Source organism: Cyprinodon variegatus, unplaced genomic scaffold (assembly GCF_000732505.1).
Source record: "Cyprinodon variegatus isolate N-32 unplaced genomic scaffold, C_variegatus-1.0 Scaffold34, whole genome shotgun sequence".
NCBI lineage: Eukaryota > Metazoa > Chordata > Actinopteri > Cyprinodontiformes > Cyprinodontidae > Cyprinodon > Cyprinodon variegatus.
In genome coordinates this window covers 588,916-611,037 of record NW_015150487.1, presented here as the reverse complement: position 1 = coordinate 611,037, position 22,122 = coordinate 588,916, and the positions used below count along the sequence as shown (strand labels likewise).

At 37.5% G+C, this 22,122-nt stretch overlaps 2 protein-coding genes across 2 annotated transcripts; one reads left to right on the top strand and one right to left on the bottom strand.

Moving 5' to 3' along the window:
* The first annotated feature begins 276 nt into the window (after window positions 1-276).
* tarbp2 (TAR (HIV-1) RNA binding protein 2) lies at window positions 277-10,154 on the top strand. Its single transcript, XM_015402832.1, has 7 exons — window positions 277-510; window positions 4,615-4,929; window positions 5,080-5,149; window positions 5,518-5,635; window positions 5,883-6,010; window positions 6,205-6,400; window positions 7,617-10,154. Exons 1-7 carry the CDS (start codon window positions 458-460, stop codon window positions 7,772-7,774), a joined length of 1,038 nt encoding a protein of 345 aa, XP_015258318.1. The 5' UTR covers window positions 277-457; the 3' UTR covers window positions 7,775-10,154.
* A 116-nt stretch (window positions 10,155-10,270) lies between these two features.
* On the bottom strand, window positions 10,271-21,990 carry LOC107103240 (sperm-specific antigen 2 homolog). Its single transcript, XM_015402820.1, has 12 exons — window positions 21,700-21,990; window positions 19,055-19,241; window positions 18,859-18,901; window positions 17,923-17,963; window positions 17,374-17,427; window positions 16,355-16,394; window positions 15,957-15,998; window positions 15,726-15,821; window positions 14,171-14,379; window positions 12,956-14,055; window positions 11,628-11,712; window positions 10,271-10,927 (listed from the first exon to the last, which is right to left on the bottom strand). The coding sequence occupies exons 2-12, from the start codon at window positions 19,200-19,202 to the stop codon at window positions 10,836-10,838; spliced, it is 1,950 nt and encodes a 649-aa protein (XP_015258306.1). The 5' UTR covers window positions 19,203-19,241; window positions 21,700-21,990; the 3' UTR covers window positions 10,271-10,835.
* Window positions 21,991-22,122: the final 132 nt, after the last annotated feature.

The window sequence follows — 22,122 nt, the reverse complement described above, 5'->3', positions numbered from 1 at the left end:
GACTTTTTTCTCAGAATTCTGATATTAAAGTCAGAAATCTGAGATTAAAGTCAAAATTCTGATATCAAACTGAAATAAAATTTAAAAATCATTTAACTTTTTCTTTTTTTTTCAGTGGCCCTAATCCTCTTCCGTAGTAATCGGACGGATTATGTGTACAAAAAATATTACCATGTATATGATGTTCTAATTTATAGACTTTGGACCACAAAAAACAAAAAAACACGAGTCGAGTTTTACTGGCGGTCACAATATACGTCATCATTGTGGGCCGAAGTTTGATGAAGCAGAGGGGGTTCTTTTTTCATCTCCTTTCCTTCCTTCCATCATGTTTTAGCCTCTTCATCTTTTAGGGGGAGGGGGCCAGTAAAATACCGTCTAATGAAAGCTCGTGTATGTTCTGGTGGGGGGGATTTGCCATCCGAAACCGATCGGCTCCGTCTGCACGCTTTAGGTAATGAACGACGAGACAGAATCGGAGAGCTGGAAGAGAAACTCCGGGAGCTCCAGGTAAGGCTGACCAGAGCAGCATCCATGCTCACTGACAAATCAATTCAGATTTGGTTGGAATATGTGCCACAGTGTTACACTGTGTATATTTATGTGTGAAGATATGTCTAGTTTTTGCAGGTCCTCTTATTGAATTTGTAAAGCTAACTGGTAAAGTGTTGAGCCGCTATGTTTTCTGACTTCTCACGTTATGCTGAAAGTCCCGTTTTTTTGTCCCACCTAAATAACCATCCTCCCCTCTGTCTGCTAATGACTTTAGTTCCCATTCAACTGCTGACAAGCAGAGGTGGGTAGAGCATCCTAAAATGGGACTAAAGTAAGAGTAGCGCTACTTCATCACATTTTTACTCAAGTAAAAGTCAAAAGCAGCCTTTAAATAATTAATCAAGAGTCAAAAAGCAACTGATAAACCCATAACTATAACAGCTGATTTAATATTTTACAAAATGGCGTAACATTAAACAAAATATTAAGTGATATGTCAATTCTGTTTTTATTAAAGAATAACAACAAAAATAAACTTATAGCATCCTGTAATTATACAATAAAAATTAAAATTAATGAACTAGGGCTGCAACTAAAGATTATTTTGCATATTGATTAATCTGTCGATTATTTTTTTGATTAATCGATCAATAATCAGACAACCAAAGGTTCCTTAAAGATGATGGGTTTTTTTTCTTAATTAAATCAGGTGAAACTAAAACCTTTCCACTTAAGGAGTTCTGGATTGAAAATATTGACAGACGAAAACATTTTTTTTTTATCTTAAATGCAAAATGCTTTTAAATTTTTTTTTTTTTTACAATTTTGATATAATTGCTGCTCTAAGTGGCTAAAGACACGTTTTAGAACCTCTGTACTCCAGTTAATCTTAATCGATTAATAAAATAGTTGATGATTATTTCAATAATCGATTGTTTCGGTCCTAGAATGAACACTCTTTAGAATAAATGTTCTGAGTTATAATACTTACAAAATAATTAATCACAGAATGTAAGAATAGTTTAAATTAGGGTAAACTGTTTATTTTCTCTCAACCTTAAAAAGACAGAAAATAACATTTAACCAATAAATACAAAACTGACTTTAATTGGAAGGTAGCTGGACTTTCGCTCATCTTTCTGAAGACGATTCAGCACTTATCCACGTCTTCAGAAAAACAGCCAAAGTCCTGTGGATTTGGTTTAAACAAACTTTTATTCATTAAGTGAAGTTACTCACTCAAGAATTTTACTGAGGTAAAATTAGTGACACTTTATTATAGTTTCACAGGGGTTGACGTTAAGGGTTTTTTACCACTTGCCCAGTATAATGTTTGATAAATATAGTTCCTAATATTCATTTTTGTATATATATCAATGAAACATGTTTGTTTTTTAAACATTTTTTTGTAATTCAGTATTTTTTTATTTTACAGGTTCCTGGTGTGTATATGCATGCCTCAGATAATGAACTCAAGCCTACATTACCATGTTAACATGCCTTTCAATCCTTCCTGCACATTCTTTTCAAACTAAACTTTGCTTTAAACTGTTGTGTGCTTGGAAAAATACAAATTGTAATGTTAAAAATCTAAAAAAAAACTTAAAAGGTTAAAAACTTAAGATAAATCACAAGATAGAAGTCAATGTCACAAATGAATAACTTATTTTAGAGTCACAGTATGTTTATACAAGATAATACTATTAATATAATGTGACTTTTCTAGAGAATTATTGTACATAGTTATTTTATACAGGGTTTCCACAGTCTTACATAATTTCAGAATTCCCTGACTTTTAACTGACTCAGGATTAGTTTTCCCTGACAAAATAAATGCAGCAACAAGACAATAATAATAACATAACAGGTCACCAATTTAACATGTTTAGCTCTATAACATTTAAATGCACCTCTCCAATGTCTGAGAGAAAAAAATTAATGAACATTTTTTAATGTATGACCACTGTACAGAAGACTGCCATATGATAGCGCTTTCTAGCTTGTTTGTCGTTTTGGTAACTACATCAAAATTGCCGCTAGGTTGACAAAAATCACGCCATCTGGCGGAAGATCTTGCAGCTTTTTCAAATCACGCGAGAATGTGTACAAAACAACAAAAATGGCGCCTGCTGGGTCGTTTTCAGCTAATGTCAGTGATTTTAAAGTAATTTTGAGTGATAAATAATTTTTTTTTGCGATCACTGCACTTGCCCGGCGGGCAAATGCTATGAAATTTGTACTCTCCCGACAATAAAAAGTACTTGCTCCGGGCGATCGGGCAATGGTTAACATCAAACCCTGACAGGGTTTCCACAGTCTTACATAATATCAGAATTCCCTGACTTTTAACTGACTCAGGATTAGGTTTCCCTGACAAAATAAATGCAGCAACAAGACAATAATAATAACATAACAGGTCACCAATTTAACATGTTTAGCTCTATAACATTGTAACAGACTGTTCTGTGTCTTTAGGTTAAAGTTGTGTCCATCCCTGTTGCCGGGGAGCGAAAGTTCGCTGGGTGTACGGCAGGGGGAGCTTGTGAGGTTTGGTTATGTATTAGAAGAAGAAAATAAAACTCACAAGCTCCCCCTGCCGTACACCAAGCGAATTTTCGCTCCCCGGCAACAGGGATGGACACAACTTTAACATACAGACACAGAACAGTCTGTTACAACATTTAAATGCACTTTCCAATGTCTGAGAGAAAAAAAATTAATGAAAATTTTTTAATGTATGACCACTGTACAGAAGACTGCCATATGATAGCGCTTTCTAGCTTGTTTGTAGTTTTGGTAACTACATCAAAATTACCGCTAGGTTGACAAAAATCACGCCATCTGGCGGAAAATCTCGCGGCTTTTTCAAATCACGCGTCTTTTTCAAATCACGCGAGAATGTGTACAAAACAACAAAAATGGCGCCGGCTGGGTCGTTTTCAGCTAATGTCGGTGATTTTAAAGTAATTTTGAGTGATAAATAATTTTTTTTGCGATCACTGCAAATGCAATGAAATTTGTACTCTCCCGACAATAAAAAGTACTTGCCCCGGGCGATCGGGCAATGGTTAACATCGAGCCCTGCAGTTTCACTTTGTAAAAAAGCACAATGCTGTAAAAATACTCCTAAAAGTACCTTTTTTTTCCTCAAAAAAGTTACTCAAGTAAATGTAAGTGATTAAATGTAGCTAGTTGCTACCCATCTTTTGTGAAAGGTAGCTCAGGAAATGATAACTGATACCAAATAAAACGTCTTGAAAGCAGTGTTAAACATAAAATAATAACCTGATTCATTAAAAAAGCTATTTTTCAACAAAAGAAAAATCTTAATTCTGTAAGATGGTCTATTTCATTTTTTCAGCATTTACAGAACTGCTCTTATTTTGGCAAAGTTTTAGTTTTCTCCATCCTGCTAACATTCTGGAAATGTTCTTCCCTCCCTGAATCACCATAAAAACACTAAAGTTCATTTGAAGAAATTATTTTAATGTAATCTGCACACAGAGTTTTTTAATCATTATTATTTAAGCTGGCACACATGTTTATGATAAGCTGGTGCTGTGGAATATTAGTGAGAAAAAAAATCCTACCAAGTCCTTTTTCAGGTGCTGGAAAAGACCAACATCACTTTCTCTTAAGTTTTAATTAATTTAGTCCCAAATATTGGATCCAGGATTCCTGGTGATCTTATTGTGAAGGGTTAATATGTGTGCAGGGGATGCTGGATTTGGGTTTATTTTATTTTTTTATTTATTTATCATTTATTTAACCAGGTAATACCCATTGAGATTAAAAATCTCTTTTGCAAGGGAGACCTGGCCAAGATAGGCATCAAAATTACATCACATCATTACATACGTACAAAGACACACACATAAAAGCCAAATATGCACTTACAATAAAATTTCAATTAAAACATTGACGTGTGAGGGAGTCTAACTCAAAACATCTCATTCTCAGCTTAAAAGTATTATTTATTGCCAGAATCAGTTTGCCACTAATAAAACTAAGATTTAAGAGGTATAAGTCATTGCATTGAATATTATGCTTCATGTTCTAAAATCATAATTGTATCTCTATTACACTGCATCATCCAGGGTTTTTACTCTTGTTTCGTAGTATTGAGCAAATGCTGGCTGTGAATCCCGGGAAGACGCCCATCAGTCTGCTGCAGGAGTATGGAACGCGGATAGGCAAAACCCCAGTGTACGACCTGCTAAAGGCCGAGGGACAGGCCCACCAGCCCAACTTCACATTCCGCGTCTCTGTTGGAGAGATCAGCTGCACCGGCCAAGGGCCCAGCAAGAAAGCTGCAAAGCACAAAGCAGCCGAGGCTGCTCTGAAGATGCTAAAGGGAGGCCTGGGAGGCCCAGCTGGAGTTTCTCTTGGAGAAGAAGATTTTACCGAAGTTGATGTGTCTGTAGATGAAGACAGGTCAGAAATCTCAGAAATGTTATGTCACAGATGTCAATCCAGAGTCATTTTAAGTACTGGATAGATTCCCGACTGACCTGACATTTTAACATTTAGCAAATGCAAGATAATGGTTTATGTGGTTTCAGAGGTTTCCCCCTCTGTCTGCAGTTCTCAAATAGATATGAAGACCTCAAACAGTTCCCAGCAATCTGAATGTAACCCTGTGGGAGCGCTGCAGGTAAATAAGATCTTTGTCTACTTTTTTTTAACCGATTATCTATTATGCAGATTGTTCTTATACAGCTCGACTCAATGAATTATAATATTTTAAAAAAGCAAATTGCATCAGTAACTCAAGAGTAAAATTAATCTTTTATGTAGATTCATTATACATTATTTATGTATAATAAATGTATTACATTGAATGATGATGTGGTTTGATTACAGCTAATCAAAGCCTGAAATTCTGTTACTATCATGTCAGCAGAGTTTCCTATGACTATTCTGTCTATAGCATGAGAAACCTCCAATTTCTGTAACACACATTATTTTCCCTTTTCATAAGCTGTCCTTTTGTATCTCTTTTGTGTTTGATTTCTGTGTCAGGAGTTAGTGGTGCAGAAAGGATGGCGTTTGCCAGAGTACACAGTCACCCAAGAGTCTGGTCCAGCGCATCGCAAGGAGTTCACCATGACCTGCAGAGTCGAGAGATTTGTAGAAATCGGTACGTTTTAAAATGATCAACTTATACCCCTCATGAGCTTTTAGTCTGGATCAAACCGTGAATTTTTATTTTTCATGGTAATTAGACCTTGTCTTCATACAACTTGTATATTAGGTTATTTGATCCAGGGAGCTTGGTGGTTAAATTGGAGCTCCTGTCATGCAAATAAATATATAATTTTTACAGTTTTATGTCCCACTGGATAAAAAGTAGTTAATATTTTATTTTTTATTTTATTTATGTTCAGGAAGCGGCACGTCTAAGAAGCTGGCCAAGAGAAATGCAGCCGCCAAAATGCTTTCCCGGATACATGACGTGCCGGTGGATCTGAGAAGCACTAATGATGCTGAGGCTGAGGAAGACACATTTAATATTGTAAGAATGATGCAAAACCTCTTACAGTTAATAAAGATCATCAAATGGGATTAATCAGTATAGAAAAGATTTAGCATTTAAGAACCAGTCACAAAAACAAAAGCTATTCCATTAGCTGTGGTAGGCATGATTGATACTGCTTTTTGGGAAAATGAGCCTGTGTGCCAACTGATCCTGCCCTCCTGTATTTAAAGCACATGGGAGGCAGAGTGGAGTCGGGTAAAAGTAAAGGCTACAGCTGCACGTGGGACTCTCTGCGTAACTCTGCTGGAGAGAAGATCCTCCAGCTCCGCAGCCACCCTCTGGGAATGCCCGCTGACTCCAATTTCTGCTCCCTGCTGAGCGACCTTTCTGCAGAGCAGCGCTTTGACGTCAGCTACCTTGATCTAGGTGAGCCCCTGAATGCCGACTGTCAGAGCTACATTCACCTCAGCATTGTACCGATGTCCTACCACACTGGAGGTTTAAAGCTGTTGACATGATTCAGCCTAATGTGTCGTTAACCTGACCCAGTCGTTGCAAAGATTTTCACACATCTTGTGTTGTCGGTGCATTTTCCACATTGCAACCAGAAAGCTGAAGGCATTTCATTGGAATTTGGGATTTTGATATTAATGCGGTTAGAAAACACCCTAAGTTTTCACAAAGTACCACTGAATCCTTCTCAATTTAAAACCAAATATATTTGCATGTCAGTTTGAATGAGTATATCCGTGCAACTTTATGTTCTCTATTGTTCTTGAGGTTGATTTAAACATATTGTGATATATATTGTGTATCGTGATTATAGCCCAAATATATCATGTTAGATTTTCTTCATATCGCCCAGCCCTAGGGACAATGTGTGTGTTAGGAAACACCCTGAAAAGATGTTTTATGGTGGAAAACGGCTGTGAGATTATCATTTATGACTGAAGGTGGTTAAAGTTGTTAAGAAGGGATACATCTTGGACAATCCTGAAAGAAAACCTTTTAATAAAATAATAATAATTAAACTTTACTGATCTCTAATTGGAAAAATGTACCTCTACCTCTACCCTTGGGGAGCAGTGGGCTGCCGTCGTGGGGCACCCAGGGAGCAGTGTGGAGTTAAGGGTCTTTGCTCAGGGACCCAGAGTGGCAGTCTCTGGGAGCGGGGCTCGAACTCAGAACCTCAGGATTCCAAGCTCGATGCCCTTACCTCTAGAAACCACAAAAGACTTAAACTGCAGTGTACTTTAAAAAACTGACCTCCCAGGAGGATATTATAGCACTTTATGACTCTACAGGCTGCAGCATATTTGTTTGTGCATAGCCCTTAAACACTTCAGGTTTCGTCTGGTTAACTTTTAAAACTTTGTTCTCCTTTCTGTTGTTAATCCTGATTGCCTTGACTGGAAATTAAACCAATGGAAAATAAAAATGTGCAGAGAAATACAAACTGCTTTTCCTTGGATGTAATTAAAATGGAGACATCAGTAATAATGGTGTGATGAATACAAAACATGGTTGTGTTTGCTAAGCTAAAATGGTCTCATCTTTTTCTAAAACAGTTTTCAATTCTGAAATTTATATGAAAACTGACCCTGATAATGTGTTGCTCTCCTGTTTCTCTGTTTTGTTTTAGAGGAGCGCAGCCTCAGCGGCCTGTGTCAATGTCTGGTAGAGCTGTCCACGCAGCCAATCACAGTATGCCATGGTTTCGCCCAGAACGTAGATGCTGCACGCGCCAACGCGGCCCACAATGCACTGCAGTACTTAAAAATCATGGCAGGAGGGAAATGACAGACCTGCTCGGTTTTCCTCTCCGCAGACGCACCACCACACTAAATGCCAACAAACTTCTCCTTTTTGGACAAAGGCGGTATTTTTTGTGACATGAAAAAAAAGGAAACAAACACGAAAGAAACCTCAGATTCTACATTGAGAGACTTTTTTCTGCTCTAAAATTAACAAATGAAGTACTTTCCTTTAGTCCTTACATGTGCCACTGTTGTTTTTATTGCCTAAGATTCATCAACACATCTTTGTACAATTTTGAATATTTGTCACTAATTGTTCTAATGTACAAAATATTTTCTTACTTAGGAATGACGGCTTTAGAGGTAACATTCTATTTATTAGTCTAACTGTTGCAACTTAACTTTCAGCCGAATTTCTTAATAAAGCGATAAAGCCATTCACTTCGTTCTAACACACCGGAGCACGCCGGCTGCCAGTGTATTCCACTTCCGGTTCACGTAACATCCGGGTCATGTTTCTCCAGGTAACCACGCCACGTATAACAGTACACACCGCCCCTTGCTCAACACACACATACAACCCACATTCCAGAAGCTCTCAACACAAAACTCCCCAGTTACACTAACACGATACAATTCTTACAAATGCATGCAAGAGAAACACTCTTCTCTGTCATGAAATGTAATTCGCTTAGCTTCTCTCCTTTAAATGAGCTTCCATAGGTTTTTAAAGGTCAGACTCCTGTCACTGTTATCACCGTCATTTTTCTGGGTGCTTTAGATCATGAAGTCAGCTGTGCTGTGTACTTTAGAAACATTTATTGCAACCACTGGTACAGATTTGTTAAAAAGAAAAAGAAAACATCAATCCTTTATTGCACATGCAGGAACATATAGAAAGCTCCAACCCATATTGGAGTCTGCAAGAAATATATTTGTGCAACGTCTCCTGGTGCCACTGACTTTTCCTTTAAAGGGTAATATTAAATGATCCTTCTGTTATTTATATTGATGAGTTTCCACAAACTTCTAAATAGTAATCCATGACGGCCTAGTTTACAATGGGGGTATAAATATCATTTTATTAGCCACTCTTTAGAATGGGAAAAACAATACAACATGTAATTAAAGTTTGTAAGAGGTGAATAAATCTTCACACGTAAGAGAATGACAATAAAAAGTCCCCTGTAGAGTCAGAGAAATAACCAATTCAGGCTGATATAGGGTCAATGTCTGGACATTCCCCTCACAGTCACAGTAGATAGATGTGCTACTGCAGTTAAAAGTTTGGCATCTTCTTACCAGAGCTGTAAATAAATGAACGGTGCAGAATCTGAACTGTCCTTAGAAAAATCATAAGCATCACCTTAATCGAAGATTAGTGTATGCACATTTTTTGAAGTACATTTACTCTAAAACTCAAAGCTATAACTTTCTATCCAGTGGCTCTTAGTGGTGTACACACCCTTGTTAAATGGCATGTTTTTATAATATAAATAATTAGAACATCAAAAACTATTTAAACCCTTTTTTCCTGCATGAAAAATTACATATTTTGCACAATCCAAATTTAAGATGTTGGAGGGGAAGAAAGCTGTGATTACAGGTTTGCACGCATGTGTAGATCCTGTTGAAACAGCTTTGGATTATCAAATATTATGGATGTAATGACCCTGAAATAAATCCTGCATACTTCTAGGATGTCCTTTACAGTCAGCAACCTTAGCGTAGTTTGTAAAGAAAAAGTTTGTTTTATTAGGGTTTTTAAATCACTAGTGGCTGTTTGTTTTTTATATAGTGGGCTGACATGAAAGTGGGGGACATGTGACCAAGGACCACAGGTCAGATTGGATCCCGGGTCAGCTATGTGGAGGACTAAAGGCCTCCATACATTGGTCGCACGTGTAAACCACTGTGCCACCGAAGCACACTTATAACATATGTGTTGAACCGGACTTTCAAAATTCAAATACCAAATTATTACCTCTACCAAGTTATGCATGTAATTATCATCACTGTCACATTTTTTGTTTTTTTCACTTTAACTGTGATGATGAGAAAGCAGTGCTGTTCTGCTCACTCTCTATTTGTCTGTTTCACCATAATCTGTAACTACTGCATTATGTATTGGTAAATAGATTTGTAACTCTCTTCTATTGTATGTGACTGTGCAAAGTGGGACATTTCTGTATGTTGTAACCATTGTTAGAAAAGGCAGGTATGCAAACAATTTTGGGTTTTTCCTAATCATTAAAACAAGGAAGTTAAAAGCCAGTTTTTATTTAAATTTGGTTGCTGTCTGTGTAGGCACTTTTATATGTAAAAATACAAATATGAGGTTTAATGGACATCGTTGATATCAAAAACATTTTTGTAAGATTTAAGGCTGTTTTTTACCCTGATTAAAAGTCTATTCCATCACATCCCGCTGTCCAAGTCTTTGTTTTTCTTTTTTCTTATGTTTTTGTGGGGAACACAGTAGCGTAGGTTGCAGGAGTTTGTGCTGCCGGTTGGAGCCTCAGTCCGTCCGCCTCAGCTGTTGTGGTCTTGAGCACTTTAGATGCGTCAGTGAGGCTGAGGGCAGGACTCAATAACCTCTATTCTACTACAGGGCATTTACCATTTCATACAAGCATGTTGTTTTTTTAGTTTATTTTTGAGTAGCCCCCTTAAACATAAAAAAATAGCTGCATGAAAACAGACTATGAAAGCAGTCAAAAAGAGCCAAAGTGTCTGTCAACCCCCAACCCCCTTGGATGCTGGGAAGTCTAGCTTCCCTACATTATCATAAACTGAATCCCATAAAATGCTCATCTTACTCTTTGCCCTTCAGTAAATGCACCTTACTGTTTCCAGTTTAGCATGATAGTTTCTATAACCCGGTGTATATGCGAATGGGGTGATAAAGATTTCCAGTAAGGTCAAATTATGCATCAGGCTAACAAACAAAGGCTGCCTCCAGACAAGACAAATACATAATGGTGAGAGGAATGGATCCTTTACATTTTAAGAGAGTTTATGTAAAGTCAGTGCTCAGATCCACGTTGGAAGCTGAAAAGGTTTCCATTTCCTGTCGTAAGCTTCAGTCCTGCCGTTCCTCTGCGTCACCTGCTGTGTCTGTCCGGTGACGGGATGACTTCTTCATCTGCGTAGCCGCTGCTGTCGGACTGCATGCTGTCACCTCGGACCACTTCACCTACACAGCCAGCAGAGGAAAACATTCAGCTCTTCTCCAGGTTCTGCAAACTACAAACTGCATAGCAGCTGCAGTCTAACCCGAATTTTGCAAAGGAAAAAGCATTGCTTCCCCTTGAAGAAGACACCTGCTCAGTGACCTGTATACAGATGTGCCTCTCACGCTTCCACAACATTAGAAAGTGTTCAAATCCCATCAAATTTCCTCATTTGTTATGTGTTTGTTATGTTATTTACTAAAACAAAGTAGTAAACAGTTGAGTAATAATACCTGTTTTTTTTTATAAGAAAATCTGAATTATGTAGCTTGCATTTATGTTCTCCCTCCTGATGCATATTCACAGCAATTACAGCTGCAAGTCTTTGGGATATTTCTATCAACTTTACTCATCTGTGGACAGGCAGCAAAACAGCTGCTGTCAGAATCACTTAGCTGACCGCAACAAATGAATTGATGATGCCCTAAAATGAGCCTTTAATTAATAACATTTTCTTTAACCGAGAAAGAAGAAGCAGATAAATAAAACTTGCAAACATGTTTAACACATAGGCGGCTGTTGAAGCGTAAGCTGATAACATCCTTTTCTCACTCGTTCATGTCAGCTGTCATGGCGCTAGAATGTTTACAGACCAAAATGTATAAAGGAAACATTGGTTTTGTCAAGTTTTGATGCAAAAAGTCAAAAATAAAAATGTGTTACCTTTGTTCGAATGTTTCCTGGAGTGTGATGAAGTGACTGTTGCAGTGTCTGGTTGTCCAAAATCTTCCTCCCCTGCACTATGCACCTATTGAGGCAGAGGGGTTCAAACATATTTAACAAAGATACATTTTGTTTAACCAAGTTGAATAAAGAAACCACTAAATATGCTAAGTTAAGCTCTTTTTTTTTTCTTTGTTTACTAGCTCCCAGATTTTCCCTGTATTCCAGTAATAAAATAAAAAAACGTAAAATTGAAACTATTTTAGTGCTTTCTGCGAAATTATGATTTCAGGGAGGAAATTATGTCAGTAGATGAAAAGGGCTCTGCACTGCTTTGACAAGAACAAAAAAAGATTTTTTTTACTTCTGTTATGTTTCACTGGGAGGTCACAGCAAAAATGTTCTGAAAAATCAGAAAAAAAGTCCTAAAATATGTATTTATCCTTAATTTGAGTATGTACATAAGATGAGCTGCCACTGAAATTAGTATTTTTACCCTTAAAAAAATAATGAGATATTATGCGCTTGAAATAAGACACTGCAGTTGTTTTTTCTTATTTTAAATGTAAATTGTCTTATTTGATTGGTAATGTGTCTCACTTATCTGCTAAATTAAAGAAATAAAATCCCCTATTTTCAGAAAAAAATACTTAGATTGATATTTTTTGCAGAGTAAGAGTTAATTTGGTTCGGGCAGAGGGTCGTTATCTGTCATATTTCAGAAAGGTTTTTGCTCAGTGCATTTTTCATATAGAATCAAATCAGTTGATAAATTGATGCCATAATGTGGGTAGTGGTAGAAGCAGAAGAGACCAAATACTGGGTCAAAGTGGTGGAGGCGGTAACATGAACCAGAGTCTTTTAACACAAACTTTTTTAGATTTAAGTTTATATTGAACTCATACAATTGTTGCTCTTTTATGATTCAAATTTCTATTACTATTAGTTTTGAATTTTATTTGATTTCTCTTGCTTTGTTTTTGTGTTTTGCTCTTCAATGTTCTAAGCTTGTAAAAGAAAAATTATACCACAACAAATAATAAATGAGAAGCCAAAACTAAGTATGAGGATCAAATTCAAGAAGAAACTTAGATCTATAGACTGAAGGTCCTTTTTATAGGGTTCTCAGCATTCCATACCTACTAATAAATATAGTTTAGTTAAACATTGACAGACTGATGATTGTTATTAGACTGCCTCATCCATTGGGTTCAGATTACTAAAACTTCCTACATTCCAGAGAAATCAACTAAGGCACAAAAAGCACAATTTAAACTCACTATCATACTGTGTTTATTGGATTTTAAAAGGCCTAAAAGTTTCTGTACCTCCTCCAGCTCAAACGAGTTGACATGCTGATGGTTACCGGAGAATTTGCCTAGGCTTGGATGTGTTAAAGGGTTCAGGTACTTTCCCTCTTCCTCATTGAATGGCTCCGCGGGTTTCCGCTTGGAGGAGGCAGGTGAGGCATGGCAGGAGTTAATGGAAGTAGAGAACACATCCTCATCTTCCAAACCAGTCACAGTGATGCTGCAGGGAGCGGAGCTGCCACTGGGCTCCTGAACACTATGTGATCCGGATCCCTCCAGGGGTTGGTCCTCATCTGGCTCAGAGGAAAGGATTTCTTGTGCAGGTTTCTGTGATGGAGAACACGGCCGATCTCTACTTGATGTCCGAGTGATATGGATGAATCGGTTCTTGTTCTGACAGGAAAAAGGAGCTCGATGTACACTCTCCACGATTTGAGGGCAGACTAGATCATATGCTACTTTGGCTCCAGGATTCAGCCCACCTGTCCTTGTGTCACTTGGTGTCAAACATGAGTCCTGATCCAAAGCCAACAGAGTCGCTGTTTCTATCACAGTTTCTCCTGATAAAGATGACGTTAGAGATGTTCTCACGTCATCTGCTTGGAAGAAATGATCAGCATTATCTGCATGTTTAGTGTCCAGTGTCTCCTCGAGGCTTTTATTTCCCCGCTGATAAAAGTCTGTATCCGCTACAGTCGGCTGCGTTTTCTCCATATCTTCACTATCTATTAGCAGACTCAAATCCCCACAAGATCCACACCTGTCATTTCCCCCCAAATCCAGCTTCTTAGCACTCCCAGTCTTGGATCTCAGCATTATATCCACCACTTCAGGAAGGCTGGATCTCTTTCTGGGTGATGGCTGTGGAGAGGTGGACTCCGACCCCCGTGGAGAGCCGGTGTAAAGGCACATCTTGTTCACAGTGTCCTTTAGCCTCTCCACAGGAGAGCGAGGCTCGCTGCGGATGCTGGTCCTAAACCGTTCCATCCTCTCCACTGGAGATGAGAAGGTGAACTCCGGTGTGGCCAGCTTCTGGAGGGGAGTCCGAGACACGTGGGAGTAGAGGGAATAGAAGGCATTGGCCATGGCTGTGAGAACTTGCACTTGTCTGAAGCGACCTGTGAGAAGAATAGTATTTTAACAAACAGTTGGCAACAATTTCACTGCTTCACACATCTAACAAACAAGCTGACTCCACTGACATATAGATAGAGAGATGTAACGAATCCATACTAGCAAGTGAAAGGCTGGGGTCTTCCTCTCTTATACGGCGGATCTGGGCATCCAGGAAGAGGCGAAAGTTGATGCCCTGAGCCTGAGAGGGGAAGGTAAAGAATCGTGGTGGGATGCGTACAGTGACCTGAGGTTCTTCACAGCCAAAACCAAGCTCATATAGAGTCTCCTCTGCATCCTCTGAGTAGATTTGCAAAACCTCTGACACACTGAAAGAAACCCCCCACACACATATACAGGTTTATTTGAAATAATAAGAATCACAACATTGATTAATTTCAAAAATGTATTTTAAAATGAAACTTGGTTTTATATATACAGAGATATTCAAGCATTTCCGGTTAATTTCATGGATTTATACTTGCAACCACTACAACAATTCATCAGAAAAATGAATTTTACACTAGACTGATAAGAAAATGCTTTAAAATACACAAATGGGATGTTAAGACCAACACAGTAATAGGGAGAACTTCTGACTGGAGTTTTCCAGTTCATTACTAGAAAAGCAGACTCTGTCCAAGCAAAACAATGCAAAGCTGAAAAAAGCCCATTTCTGTTCTCATCTTTTTCTTCTTAGTAGAGAATCCAGTTACTTTATTTATTTATTTTTGTTTTATTTATATTATCTGTATCTGCTTATCATTCTGTATAAGTAACCTGCTAAAGTCATTTGTGACTTTGCTGCATGTTATATAGATATGCATACAGCAGCATAGATATGAAATTTAAGCTTGGCAAAAGAGAATTTATAAATAAAAGGTGGAACCACAGCTTTAACTAAACGGCAAAACAAAACCAATTTATGTACGGTAGTTGGAGCCGATTGACAGGGTGTGAGCTGTGCCTAGACTCAGAGCTCCAGGAGCCACAACACTTACGTTTCAAAGACATGAGGATCAACCAACAGGATTCATTGTATCATGTTACATCAACTTATTAACCAGAGACAACCTCAAAAATGTCTCAGCCAGGCTAAACAGAAAAATAACGGTTTTGTTTTGTTTCTCAGGTCCAAAGTCCTCTCTTCAGAGGAATGTGAATTACCCATTTCTTTTCAAAACCCAAAGCTTGTAAAGGCACAAAATCTGTGGTGGTGGTCCACAGTGTTTTATGAGGTCAAAGATACATGCAACCATCACCAGGATTTAGAGCACTTAATGTATCCCTCTGCTGAAAAGCCCTATGGAGAGGAGGATTTCATTTTCCAACAGGCCTTGGCAGCTATGACTGCCAAAAGTACCAACAGCAGGTTTGAAAACCGTGTTATCAATGCGCTTGACTGTTTTTCACATTTTAAACCCCCTCAAAACTTCAGAAAAACCTTCACAACCCTCTAAACAATGTGGTGCTAAAACAGCTGTTCGGATAAACTGGTTAATCAACCATTGAAAAATGACCTTCAGCTAATTTAGAGATCAAAAAGTATTTAGATGGAGAACAAAGATCATTTACTGAAACAACAATTTAATGAGAGCAGTTATTAAGCCAAATCAGTCAAAAAAATCTATACAAAATAATATTTCTATGGCATTTTACAATTTTCCAGCCTCACCTTGACACGGTTTTCCAAGTGGAGGAGGAAAGGCAGCTGGAGGCCATGCTGTGGCCCAGGTTCAATGATGGTGGGCATAGTTTCTGACGGGGTGCACTAAAAATCAGATGTGTGAATCGTTATGATAGTCAAACTATCAAAGCAGGGACAAATGAATTAACAAGCTCTCTGGAACTAATACCAGAATATACTGCATATATTCTGAGTTTGAGGATGGAGTAAACAACAAACCTGCTCCTGATCCTGCTGGGCTGTTTTGTGAGAAAAGGTTGCCTGGCCATGATAAACAAGAAATAAAAATAAGCAAACCGACCAATCAACAACAGTTTTGAAAAAATGCTTTAGTATATTTAGATTCATTTGAAGGTGTTGGGTAGATTTCCATATAGTGATCAATTTAATGTGATCAGATAAACTATACCGTGCATTAACTTTATTTACCACACAAATTCTAGTAATAATATCTAGTAATAATTTCTAGAGAAATTCTACCACATTGCTGTGCCATAAAACCTGCATTTTTGATAATAATAACGTAATTATTTTGGACATTAAAGACTAAATCCCATCAGTTATGATCTGATGAGATGTGTAGAAAACAGTTTAAACAGTAAATAGTTTCTACTTACCCACAGGTTTTTGGAGTTTCCCCAAAGTTTAAAACAGAGGCTGAGAAAATAAAATAAACATTACATGTTTTTTTCAAATCTTTTAACCTACCTCCTGTTTTCAGAGGTTTTATTTAAGCATTGTATTGATAACACAGGTCTTATATTTATTAAACATGTTTTAAAAGCTAAATTTGGTATTTAATTCAAACATCTATGTATGATATCCAAATTTGTTTGATATTGAAAACTGTTTTAGTGTGACAAAACAGCTCAAACAAAATCATCGTAATCTATGACCTAGATTTAATAGTGAATCGTCAGAGTTAATCTGAAAAATAAACAAAACATCTGTGTCCAAACTATGAAAGTTTGTTTTTTTGTTAGATTTAAACGATGCTCAGATAACTTCAAATACCACCAGTTCTCATAGAGCTAGAGCTGTGGGATTTCCACTAAGTTCTTTTACACTCTGTTCTTTCCTAATCCACAAAATGAAGCAACTTCATGCCTTAATGTTGATCTTTTTTATCCTTTTAGTTATTCTTTTATCATAACTGTTATTTAATCCTTCGGAAATCACCATTGCATAAAAACTAGTATGCAAGGACAAAAAATAGTCTGATAAGAAAATGTGGATAGCTTCTATTTTAGGTGTAAAAAAAATCCTGCATGCTGATGCATTAATGGAGTTTAAAAATAACCATGACCAAACCATTTGCCTATTTAAAACATTTGCTGGGTCATTACTTCCTCTTACCTGTCTGCATCTGCCAATACAGTTTAACAGCCAAGTCATGTTTCAGATAACCAAATATTTCCCTTTGAGCAAATAGAAACTGTTTGCGATATGAATTTATAGGCTTTTAAATGAAATACAACTTGATATCTTAACCTTTTTTATATTTATGTTATTATTTTTGATTTTCTTTTTACAATTTTTCTCTTCCTGCTGTGAAACACATTGGTACAAATTATCATTTGTAACATACTTCGAAGAATAAAGTGACATTTGTGTTTGAGTTCATGTATGAACTTACCATCAGCTCCAAGACTTAGATCATCAGAACAGGTGTTAGCTTGAAGTGCAGAGTCTAAAAAGGGTAATCAGATATTAAAATGTGATTTATTTGTGTTCTAAATTAGACATCATGCAAATGCTGCATGCAAAATGTAAACTAGGGATATTGGCTTAAATATCTGCAGCATTTGCATTTATTCAATGTGTGCATTTACAATATGAGCTCATCTGAGTGAACATGATACTGAATCTGGAAAACTGTGTTTATCCTGCAATTCAACCTTATGTCATATTAAGTTATCACATTTATAAATTCCTTTCCTCATTAAGTTGAATGAGGATCATCAGTTAAATTCTAAACATAGATCAGGTAATATATTACTAAAAACATTTTACATAATTCTGCTATTAAACACAGGTTGAAGAAGTTTTCAAGTAAAAACTCTACATGAAAATGACAAATATGAGTTTTACTAAACTATAAACATTTGAATACATTTTGATTTTTAGTTTCCATTTTTTCAAGCAAAATAATATCTAGTAGGTAATAGCAAGGGACATATCTCACCAAAACTTAGCTGGCCTTTGTTCGCCAAGCTGACATCAGATCTGTGAAACACATTGCAGTTTTAAACACATAACATGAACACACAAATTAAGCCTGTTTCATTTGCATGCTTCTATCAAACGTGGGGTGTTGTTTGCATTTCTGGCTTAATGTAACAAATGTAAGCAGCTAAGGTTACAGTGAAAGTTTTTTTTGGACACTTTATAACCAGCAGTTTTCAATTGGCTGCTGAGGTCTTGCAACTTCCTCTTGTAGAAGTATTAGCATTCAGGTTAACGCTAAGCCAAACAGCTTATTTTCGTTTTCACTTCTGAGAAAGCATTCAACCACATTCAGCCATTCTCTAATGCTCCCGGCAGGGGTTTCAGGGCCCCACTTACAGTAGATGATGATTTACTGTCATCTAGCCTGTTTCTGTATTTCATAAGTGTTTCTTTCCCAATGACATTTAAAGCAATAAAATATTGTTCCTGCTTCCAACGGTTATTTTAGTTAAACACAAAGGAAATTTGTATTTCTTTCAACTTAAACCAAAAGGTAACTTTAAATACGACGATTATACTTTTTTTTAATAGCCTTTTGTTTTCTTTTAAATCTTATAAGCATTGGTAAACCAACGACAACAAAAAAAAACTAACTTAGGAGAAAGCCACCTTTGTGTGCTCAGTTTGTGGTTGATTGCAAGCTTACTTTTCTTATTCTCTGTTTCCATTGGAACTATAAGAATGTATCACCTCAGGCTACTGCAGCAGAAGAAAAAAAACATTTCTATGTAGCAACCTGACAGAGCTACCTTCCTGCACCGTCTGACTTCAGAGAGTTTCCACTCTGTGTTCTGTTGTTTGCTGTAGTTTCCAGTGATATAGATCTTACAGCTGGAAAATGCTAAAAGTAAGCAGTTATGAGCTCATTAAAGAACAAAACAATTTGACTCACCCACAACCAAGCAGCCAGTTCTCAATCTTTCCAGTGAAGCCAGCTGTGAAAATGACACATATAAGTACTCTTACTAAAATAAACAGGGTATGCTTTAAAAACCGAATTTCTTGTTCAGTTTTATAAAGTAAAGAAAAAACCTGCTTCAAAACTACAATGCAATGAGCTTTCCACATAGTAATGTCTTTGCTCTAACCATCAGAAAAGACGTCATCATCATCTGCTATGGAGGCTGAGGCTGCAACGTTTGACAGCGGACCCTCTGGATCTTCTACAGTTGGCCACTGTCGGCTGCTGTTGATCCAGGCTCGCCGCCTGATGGTGGACGATGGCGTATCCATCATCTCAACTCACAAACAGCTGCAGAACATCATGGGTTAAAACTGCAATACGAAGACAGAAAAATAAAAGAAGTTTAACGTCTGAAATGCTGCTTAATTTACTAGATTGAGGCTATAAGATTTTAGGATTTGAAAGCATTGTAATCAAATAAAATGTTATTATTAAATGGTGCCTATCCCCAGCTGTCTATGGGCGAAAGACGGGGTACACCCTGAATAGGTCGCCAGTCTATCGCAGGGCAACACAGAGGCAAAAGGACACACACTCACTCCGACCTAAGGAGAATTTAGAAAAGCCAATTAACCTAACAGTCATGTTTTTGGACTTTGAAAGGAAGCCGGAGTACCTGGAGAGAACCCACACATGCACAGGGAGAACATGCAAACTCAAAGCAGAAAGACCCTCGACCAAGAATCGATCCTGGAACTTTCTTGCTGCAATTAAAAACCAGATGCAACCACCTCATCCAAAGGGGGTTAAAAGTAAAATTTGGTTATTGAAAAAGTATGCATACAGCTGGCTGGACATCTGACTGAAATCAGTTTTCTATACCTGACCCATACTTATAAGATAGACAAATTAGGCTGCTAGGAAATATTTTCTGTGGAGAAACACAAATAATCAAACCAAATGATCTCCACCCATTGTTCTTATTAAAGTAACCCTACTTTAAAACAACTCTGGCTGCAGGGTTGACTGAATGGCCCCATTAACCAACTGATTCCATCTTGCTATGCTTCCAGTGCTACTTTATATAGAGAAAATTTGAAAAAAAAAAGGATGTTTTTCTGTGTAATAAGTAAAGAATTTTATATTTAGGTTATTCAACTGTAACTTTAGTAATCGATATGTTGCATTATTTTGCAAAAGGGAGAAAAGGTGTTGATTTTTTATTTTAAATAAAACTAAACATTAACGTCAGTGAGTTAGATTTGCAAGCTTTCCTGATACTGCTTTGCTTATTTGTTCCCTGATTGGCCATGGGTGTGATCGGTCATATCAGATATACCAGGTTAGTTGGGAGAAATTAAAGGAGCTCACCAACGTAGCAAGGAGAATAAAGACCATGGCTTCTACTGCACACCAAAGTGCATAGAAAAGCTAAAAGAGAAGGGCATGGGTGACAACAAGAATATCAACAAACCTCAATGGGTGGATCAGGTCAAACTGAAAGGTCAAACTATTTTTTTTTTTTTTAAACATGTTTTGTTGGCATACTCCAAACCATAAAACACATGTAACAACTCAGACATTTATAGGAAGTACTACACACTGAAGGCAGTCATTCTAGATTTCTAGACATCAAAGAATATCATTTTACTTTTTCAAAATCACAAACCATACCCAAAAGCAAAGAAAGAACCAAATAACACCTCCAGCTTTCTGAATTAACATGCAGGCCAACATGGTCTATTTAATACCGACATTAAATAGACCGGCACAACATTAAAATGTGACCACAATCCTGGTGACATATTTCACCAGAATGGCTGCCATTCAGCTAACAGGCAGTTAAAACCATATATGAATTGCTGAGGCTTTATTGGCATAACACCTTCTTTTTATTCACTGCCAAATTCCTGTTGTTCAGGTCAGTCTCCTACTGACAACCAGTTAGAGAGTTAGAGAATCTGACCAGACAAACCGGAAAATGCTGAGTGCAAAATAACTGGAATCTATTAAGAATGGACACAATTTCCTTTCGTATGTCAAAACAACTAGTTATCAAATTAACGATAAATGATTGCATCAATGCAGTAAAGTGGCAATGATGCAATACACTAACTTTCTAGATCGGCTTTACAAAATCCATTTAAACTTTTTCAAATGGATAGAAGACGGCAGGGGAAACACTTCCTAAATTCACGTTTCTTGCTGAATTTTAGAAAGTTTTTCAGTCCAAATGTGGCACCACTACCATTCTATCCCCAATTGCATTATTTCAGCTGTAAGATTACAGGTACCTCTATGTTTAAACATGTAGCTGTAAGTTTAGACTACAGTACAACATCTTATACACTACTATGTAATGAACGATGAACATATACTTGGACCAAGACAAAACTAAGGTGACACATCAACTCAGAATCCAATCCGATTTGGGAAACATAACAAATAGCCTATGGCACATAAGGACAAACGCTATGAATCAGAAACCTTTATACATAAACTAACTTACCAGGAGAAGAAACTTATCTCTTCTAAAATTTGCACCGCTCTATCCTGGCCTCTTCTATCTCCATCTTTATGAGCCACTTTTTTAATCAACAAAGTGTGTGATGCCAGCAAAAACTAAGAGCCTATGTGCATCATTTAACTAATAGGTCAATTTAAAAAATGACTACATTTAGATATAAGGACAGCATTCAAAGGACAAAAATCTATATTAAAGGTAATCAAAGTTAAGACCAAGAAAGTAGAAATAAAATGTAAAAAGTTGAGCTGAAGTATTCAACTATCTCTGCACAAAAATGAGAAATGAACAGAGATAGATTTTACCTGCATGCTCAGTGCTGCAGGTTGCAGTTGTGTTTCAGCGGCGGGCTTGCTCTGGTTTCCTGTTGAACCGGACTCACTGAGGCTGCAGATACTTGGAGCGACTTCATCCGCAGCTTCTTATCGGGCTGCTGAAACAGGCCGGCCTCTATCATCAGATATGCGCCCAGAGATAAGCTGCCGGAGTTTGAGCTGATTTCCACAGAATGGCGTCGCTCAAACAGCGCGGGAGGGTTGAAGTGAAGCCGATCGGCAGCTTCTGTCTGTCTGAGGAAGTAACTTTGCATCTCATTTGACAGAGTGCAGTTATCTGCGTGGCGTGGGACGCAGCCGCGGCACATCCTGCGCGAAACAGGCGCTCATTCTGACAGGCTGCTGGAAAGGTCAGGGGGGGAAACGCTGCTGTTTGACTTGATTTCCAGAACA

Bases quoted from the DNA above. Each gene is read 5' to 3' on its own strand.
- tarbp2 (XM_015402832.1), top strand. From the start codon at position 458: ATGAACGACGAGACAGAATCGGAGAGCTGGAAGAGAAACTCCGGGAGC. The intron at 511-4,614 runs GTAAGGCTGACC...CTTGTTTCGTAG, and splicing joins AGAAACTCCGGGAGCTCCAG to TATTGAGCAAATGCTGGCTG. The intron at 5,636-5,882 runs GTACGTTTTAAA...ATTTATGTTCAG, and splicing joins CGAGAGATTTGTAGAAATCG to GAAGCGGCACGTCTAAGAAG.
- LOC107103240 (XM_015402820.1), bottom strand. From the start codon at position 19,202: ATGATGGATACGCCATCGTCCACCATCAGGCGGCGAGCCTGGATCAAC. The intron at 18,902-19,054 runs GTTAGAGCAAAG...TCATTTTCACAG, and splicing joins TGATGACGTCTTTTCTGATG to CTGGCTTCACTGGAAAGATT. The intron at 15,822-15,956 runs GTTTGTTGTTTA...TCTGATTTTTAG, and splicing joins CCCAGCAGGATCAGGAGCAG to TGCACCCCGTCAGAAACTAT.